Source organism: Empidonax traillii, unplaced genomic scaffold, assembly GCF_003031625.1.
Source record: "Empidonax traillii isolate 1590-97213 ecotype Southwest subspecies unplaced genomic scaffold, ASM303162v1 scaffold1289:size253552, whole genome shotgun sequence".
Lineage (NCBI taxonomy): Eukaryota > Metazoa > Chordata > Aves > Passeriformes > Tyrannidae > Empidonax > Empidonax traillii.
In genome coordinates, this window is record NW_020956482.1 from 230,380 (window position 1) to 238,657 (window position 8,278).

An 8,278-nucleotide genomic window follows, 5' to 3' on the forward strand; every position below is an offset into this window, starting at 1 on the left:
CAGCTACATGAGCCCCAAGACTAACTCCAATCATATACATAGAGTCAAGAGAAGCTCCATGCACCTATCATGGGAAAAAAAACACCAAAGCCACAACCATACACAGAGTTAACTGAACAGAAATCAGTAGACTGATTTAGTTTTCACTTTTTGTCACTACTCTCAGTTATATTTCTAACTTTCTAACTTAAAAAACAAATGGAAATTACAAAGTTCTTTTCAGTATGCAATTAGGTATTAGTTCTAAGTGTAGTAATTGTGAAATTCTTTAACTAGTAAAATGTAAAAAGGAAGCTTGAGTCACATTTCTCCTGAAATGTCACAGTAGTTAGAAGGGGAGCAGGGGAGGGAAGAGGAAGACATTTATCAGATTTAAGAAAGATGAACCAAAACTGTGAACTAGGAAAAAAAGAATCTTCCCCTACTTTATCCTTCCAATAAAATAAATTACAAGCATAATACCATTAACTAATACTTATGCCACACAACTGATGAATGATGGTGCCAAACACACACCTGCAGGGAAGCCTTAAAATGGCCGTTCTACAAACCAAGCAGTATTAAAAAAAACCAAACCAAATCAAAACAAACAAAAAAAAAAACCCAAACAAAACCAAAGAACAACAACAACAACAAGTGTTGAATTCTGAAACAGTATCATTGTACCTGTTGGAATCCCTGTAAAATGATGGGATGACACACAGCATCTGGCATATTAATACGCCAGAAAATTAAGAAAGGCCTCCCAACAGCTTGTAAGTGTGAAAGTCATGACGACTTGCACATGCTGTCATTGTCTTACCAGGCAAATCTATAACCAGCAAATAACCTAATATCTGTATCAAGAAGGTTGCAAAATACACCTTTATAGCTAACTCTGGATTGGATACTGTTCTTATAGCCCTTTTTTTTTTTAAATTCCATATCAATAAATTTACTGGCATAATTACAAATTGTTATCTCTCTATCTAGTCCCAGAGGGCAGATTCTGATAGGCTTTCTCTTCTTTCACCTCAGCCTTTCTCAAAATGTTAGGGTTTTTTGCTCAAATTCCACATGAATCTTTTCTTACTGCACAGCAATGAAAATTTCTGATAAAGGCTGAGAAAAGAAGTGGTGAGAATGGAAGAAAGCACCTGATAAACAGCACAAACAAGAGGATAATGTTTTGTTCACTTGATCAAGGAAAAAATCAAAAGCCCAGTTAAGACCACTGACATCAACTATTGCTTCAGCAACTTCCTCTAGAGTCAAGAAGTTTATATGATTTTTGAATTAATATTTCTACCTCTGTTAATTTTTTTTTATTTAAATGAAATTTAATTATATTAGATTAGGAGTAACAAGACTAGTGCAACGCCTTTGTAAAATTTGAATGCTGCATATTATTTGAATATCTCTCCCTTCACCTCCCCACTGGTGCATTCATTTTCTCTAGAAGACCTAAAACTTCCAACTGGCTAAAGAAATTAGATACACTCTCAGACACACTTCAGTGAAAGGGAAATAAGAACTCTGGTGAAGTTAGAGATATGCAGTAATAAAGGCATGTAAATTCAGTAAATACTTCTGTAAAGAAATACCATTTGACACTGTTTACTGGACTTCTTTTTAGAGATATTTTAAATATCCATTCCCATCTAAACTAGTCTCTTGAAACTTATTCAGAACAGACGCAACACTCTGCCTTACCAGCATCTGATCAATATAGTTCTTCAGTATTTCTGCAACTTTTCTGCAGTTTTCAACAGCAATCATGTAATTCACAGTTGTAGCACCACGATTCCAGTCAACTATAATGAGATTAATATCCTCTGAAGATAGTAAAAGATCCTTCATGTCACCCAGCCATGCTGGAGGAGACCCCGTTGGTCTGAAGCCATGAATAACAAAGACAGTTCTCCTGTCTGTATTAAAGTACTCAGATGAGGTAACATTGTGCTCAATGAGTCTCTCAGAACAATTGGGATTTTCCTTGGTGTATAGGAGTAGCTGCACTCGGAGTTCTGTTCCAGACAAAGCATTGCCTATATTAAGATCTGTAAATTCAGGACATTTTTGCTCCTCATCTGAAAAAGAGGAAAATGTTATTGTCATTTGATGAGTCAGAAGAGCTGAAATACCATCTCTTCACTTTTCATATTTTGTAAGATGAAAGTGAAGAACTTCCATTTTTTTCACTCCAGAGCTTTGGAATGAGGTGACAAAAAGTGCACTGGACAACAAGGAGCCACAGTTTAACTACTGATTCTGCAGATACCACTATGCTCCTCTCAACCCTTCAAATACAGAATTATTCTAATTATTCAGAACAATATATTTTCTCCATACAGATACAAATAGGTAGTCAGTGTTGACAAGATCATTTACTTCACCATCAAATTTAGGTTCTCGGAATTTTTTCACAACTGGGGTGTTGTATAAACAGGAAGACTGGTGTGGTTATTTCTTCCTCTTTGGGCCAGAATGGCAGAGCTGCCAATCCTTAGACCTTAATTTTTTGACCTATCAGTAAGAAACAGCTGCCTGACAACATGGGGATGAACCAGAGCCCTTTCCTAGTTTTGGATTGCTATAAGGGCACCATTACCAAGAAACAAGAAAGGAAGAAACAAAGGATTTTGTTCTGAGTTTGAAAAAATAAGACTCTAATGTCCATGTACATAATGGCACAAGCCAAACTGCAGTATTGAGCATTTCTGTCTGTACTCGGATAGTTGGGATGTACAAGGTTGAGCTGTAGATTACTCAACAAGCAGGTGAAGATTTTCAAGAAAGTATCAAAAGACTTAATTTTCCCCCTGTCTGGTGATCAGCAACAAAAGTTAACCCTTTAAAAAGTACCCTTTGGCTGCTGAGGTCACATTGTGTGGATAAATCAACTTCAGGTCTTGGCACAGCACCGATTCCTGTCACAGTTCTTCTCTAAGGCCTCTTCATCTTCACTATGGTTACCTGACTTTTGGCCAAAGAAATTTAGGCCAATCTCTTGACTTCCAGTGGGCTACATTACTTTACACAAAGCTTTTGTCTGTCTGATTCTTGATGTCACCTTTCTCAATTCCTCTGTCATTAAAATACTCCTAAAACAAGTCAACTTCTTAAAAGCAAAAGTCAGAAGAGAAGTAGTACCTATTCAGTTCCTTAAAAAATAATTTAAAAAGTAACCTGAATTTCTCAGAATTTTTGAGTCACAAGTTCTAGCTCTTCTCCTTTTCCCAGCTCTTCTCCTTTTCCCAGCAAGCACATAGCAGGCAGAACCAAATCCACCACATCTCAGAAGGACAGTGAGCCTGCACCAGCCTATAAAGCTCTGAAGGGCAAGTGCAGGTGGCTTACAAGGTATCTGAAAAATGCGTTCAGTACTATAGTTCAGATCTAAGCAAAGCTAAACAATGTGAATTATGGCACTGAAAGTGCAGTAAAGACACTAAAGACACCAACACACTAATTTAGGGAATTAGACCAATCACCTAAAATACCAAACCATGTATCTACAATGACTAGAATGATCATCTCTAGACTAGACATCACAAAAAACAATGGATATATGCAAACCAGACCAGGCTTGAAGTTTTAAAAAGAGTTAAAAATAGCCTCAAACTGCCTGCCTCAAATCAACCGAACAACAGTTTCATGACTATCATCACCTTATGACAATAAGTGCAATGATTAGGTGTGAAAAAAGGTGCAATTACTTATATTTCAAAATAAATAACACTGTTCCCCTCATTTAGACACTGAGAAATTTAAGTAACTTTTACTGAAATTACTGGACAGGTTATTAACTAACTAGTGATAGAGGAAGGCAATTAATTTCATTGCCTGAACTTATCCAAAAGATGTTCTGAAACTGAGAACTGTTCAGCTGCAGTGACTTTGAATTTAATGAAAATGATAATCTAGAACCTGGTAAAATGTCATACATGTGACATGATATGAGATGTTACTATAATGTGTCACATTTGATCTCTAGTTTTCATATAATTATATGTGATGCTAAAACTGAAATATAAATTGTATTACCTTAATGCCATCTAGAAAGCTAGAATTAAAACCAATCACTTGATTACAGTTTTGCTACTTGGATTCAAAGTATTATTAAAACTCTTTCAATTTTGCCTAGTGTTGTCCTTAAAAAAATGTTTAGTCACTGATTCTTATAATTTACCCCTTTGTATCTAACATATAAAAGAGTAATGCTAAGATACTGCTTCATGTCCATTTAAATATTTTGATTTTTTTTATCACTTGATTGGTAGAAATAAAAATAACTTCTTCTAAAGCCAGTGAAATGACAGTGAGATAAACCAGACACAGTCTGGTCCAGAGGAGTGAGAAATCTATCACAAGGAAATTATTTTAACTGACAAAACCTATTTACTATCTGGCAAAAGTCATAGGGAAGCAATTTATTTACTTATGGTGGAGAAATGACAGAAATTATTTGAAGAGTAAATAGAAAAAAAAAGAAAATATAGTATCTTTACTGTGGAATTACATAAGTACTAGATTTAAATATTTCGTACTTTGAATTGTTTAGTGGGGAGTCACTGAGGAAGGTTTTTCAAATTCTTATATCTGACTGAATGCTGGAAGGAATACTCAGGTGCCCTTTGAGAACACTTGTTGGAGTACTCACGGTATTTGTACAGTCAGAACATCCACGCAGGCACTGGGCTGTGACACATGCAGTTTAAGTTAATAGATAATTTTAATATTCCTGCGTAGGCTTGTAAGCAGTTTAAGTATCTTCTGTGGTTGAACAGGGGAAAATCTTAAGTCTTTTATGTAACTAAGTTTTGCTATTTAAAAGCATAACACATAACCAGAAAACCTTTCCCCCTGTCAAACCAACAATAAACAATTAACTCATATTACTATATTAAGTATATAGTTTCACAATTATGTCTGCTTTGTACAAAGTGCACATACCTGGTTGTGCCTGGGCAAAGTCCAGCCAGAGATAAAGTATCAGGCTTTGGTTTTGTTCTATTTATTTTAAAATGAAAACCTATGTCTCCGTTCCAAAGTGATTGAATTTTCTTTACTAATCATCTGCTCCATTAAGCATAATTCAAAAGATTTAATCTTAATCTTTTGGCCAATTTAAATCAAGGAAGATTCGGGGGTTTTTTAACGTTTGATTGAAGCCAAGATTGCAAATAAGCTAATGGTTCTTACCTGATTTCACCCAGTATATCAAGCAGATGAAGAAACACAGTTTCAGCATGTGGAAATGGAGAAAAGCAATATGGAATATCCACAGACAAGTGGTAAATTGAGTGTTTCCTTACGCTGGATTTCTAACACAACTGCATGACACTAACGAAGTCAAGAAAGTAAAGCTGTTGTCAAGCTTTTGCAATTCATGACTCCTCCTATTGAATGACTTCAGTAGGTAGGGTGGTTTCCTTAAGGGTTGTGGCTGATTTTTAATCTGTTTCCCTCTCTGGCTATCAGCAGATTTTACATGTAAGCAATCTATGCTATGTATTACTGACAACTCCTACGCGCATGGAATTCTGCAAACGGAGTAACCAGTGGTGCATCACATTAGACACCCACTGTGTCTCTTTTTTTAAGTGTGTCACTGAACTGCAATTAGGGACACTGGGATGGGCAAAAGGAACTTAGAACAAAAAGTCATTCTGGTGACAAAAGCATTTTTTCATGAGAACTTGAAAATAATTCTGAGAAATGTATCTCCATGGATTATTTTTGCACAAAATTATCTTCTGAGATTTTTTCCACTGATTCATTCTCTAATCTGACTTCAGAGAAGGTCTGTCAAAGCCTCTCTGGAAGAGAGATGGAGTCACACAAATCTCATGCAGACATTGATTTGCTGTGTGTTTTGGCTGTCATTTAACTTCAATTCCTCTGTATCCCAGCTACAAAACAAATGAAGAAATATTTAGTTTTCTGCAGCTCATTTATTTACAAATCAATTCCCTGGGTAAATACAAGGGGTCAGACTGCAGGTTTTTGAAGTTTGTGGTGAGGAAAAGAGGCAGATGAAGCCTGCATTATTTATGTACAAAGTTTGGATGCTGAGTTTGCCTGTATCTGGCCCCAATTATTTCCAGTGCAGGAGAAAGGAAAATATACCACAACCATTCAAATATAGGGCAAATACATCCTAGAAATGTGGGGGTTTTTTCACAAAGTGCCTCCTTCACAGTGCTTCTAAACATACAGTCTAGATCCACTTCTTTTCCTTCCACAACAGTTAAGGGTGTGGGTGCGCATGTGTGTTTCATTACTTAATTTTGAGTGATCTGTCTCTCCAGCTGGCTTTATGAATCTGAGCAGCTCAGCAGAGCTGTGCTGCACAAGCCTCTGCTGTGCATAGCCTTTAGGGGGTCTCTTCAAGGGCTTTCCTGCTTTGAATGCAGCCACAAGGAGAAAAAGATGCAGTATATCTGCTGGTATGAAAATCTACTCAGCTCAGCAAGTGATCTCTTATTACTGTTTTGTTTTAATTTCTCAAATACGTCACTTTATTTGGAGTAAAGTTCACTATGGCAGGTCCTGTAATTCATTTGTATTTCCTCTTGGTCTCAAATCTTTGGCACTTTGCCAAATTGTTACCATAAAACCACAGCCCTACTGACACTACGAATCACTAAGAACAAGTAATGGTGTAGCGTCACTCTGGCTCTTTCACCTCCTTTCGTTTGAAATCCAGATTATTGTTATAACAAAAAATTTAGTGTGCCCAAGCAGCCACCAGTCAGGCAGCCTCAGGATGCACTCTGTATACACTACACATTCATAAACCATTTAAAGCATGGAGAGATCACCACCGCTAAAACCCAACTGGTAACAGCCCCAGTAAAACATCCACTGTGCTCATCCAAGACCAAATCACCTAGTCTTGGAAGAAAATCTTACATACATGCCTTAGATGTACCTAATGTCACTAGTTGTGAATAAACTGCTAACACTTGTTCCTTTACACAGAAATGAGGAAAAGAGAGGAAATTTTAAGTTACCTCTTGAACTGAAAACTGAAATAAGCCCAGCTCACAGCTACATACAGTAGAGTGCCACCCATGTTGATATAACCCCCCCATGAAACTCTTTCAAAGCCCTCTGAAATCAGTGTCAGGATAGGACTCCGTTACCAAATCAGCACCCAGAAGGTTTAGTGGTATTAGTCAGGATGTTGAACTGTGGTGAACTGTTGTATGACCAGGGAACTTTGCTCACCCACGGTGGCACTTGTGCCACTGAGAAACTCATAAATCTCCACTCATAAATCTCACTGCAGTTTCTAGTGACACCCCACTGTCAGGTAGATCCTTCATGGCGACTCCGAGGTTCAGGTACACTCTCACAGACAGATGCAACACTCTCAAAGCTCAGTCATTCCCCATCCTGCTTTGCTGCGCTGTTGTTATGCCCACTGAGAAGGATACACTCCTTCTCACTGAAATTCAAAGTTATTTGCTCCAAAAAGTGCCTTAATATGCAAACAAGTGGAGGATGATGGCACTGCCTCTTCAGGGCATTTACTGTCCCTCACAGTGCTCAGGACGACCAGAGCAGCAACTCCTGAATGAACCCCAGTGCGTTCTGGGGGAGCCCACAGTTTGTCAGCTATTAAAAACTACTCAAGACTGGGCAAGTACTCAATCTGAAAAAAAAAATATATAAAAACTTCATTTTATTACAGTCCAAGATTGCTATGGCTTATAGGTAAGAGAAGGGCACTATTACAGTTTAGCTCCCAAAAGTTTTTGATAAAATAACAGCTAAAAACATTACATTGTGCTTTTCAAGATTAAGATCAAATTCTTACACAAGCCTTGATATGCTGGTCTGTGGTCACATGCAAATACTATTTCCCCTTAAAACCTTCTCTCTAAACCCAAGGATTTCGTAGTCTTGGGAAATCCCATTCTCAGAAAAACTCTCTTACAACTCAAGCCACTTCTACAGAAAAATTCTTCACTAACCACTAAGCTTAAGAGAGCTGCTCCCTTTCAGGCAAGAGGAAATCATACCCATCTTTTGCAATGCTGTATGTTTAACTATGAAAATAAGCTGTCTAAGCATTATAAACAGAAAAACTCTGACGTGGTGGAAGAAATATGAAACTCATCATTTACTCTACACTGAAGCTTGTCATTCCTGTAAATTCATAATCCCTTTCTAAATAGAGTCAACAAGTTGGTAACTAATCATCCATTAGAAAATATGGGAACTGAGGCAAAAACCACCATCTGCACTTTTGCAAATAAATTATTTAATATTTATTTTTCACATTGTC

At 37.1% G+C, this 8,278-nt stretch overlaps 1 protein-coding gene across 1 annotated transcript in view; it reads right to left on the minus strand.

The window, feature by feature from the left end:
- Positions 1-5,387, minus strand: part of LOC114069528 (lipase member H-A-like) — an 18,190-nt gene extending 12,803 nt beyond the window's left edge. The window contains exons 1-2 of the mRNA XM_027906371.1: positions 5,185-5,387; positions 1,693-2,069 (exon numbers count right to left, since the gene is read on the minus strand). Of these exons, the coding sequence (XP_027762172.1) occupies positions 1,693-2,069; positions 5,185-5,233 (426 nt within the window). The 5' untranslated portion in view covers positions 5,234-5,387. The remainder of the gene's footprint in view (positions 1-1,692; positions 2,070-5,184) is intronic.
- Between the last annotated feature and the right edge of the window lie 2,891 nt (positions 5,388-8,278).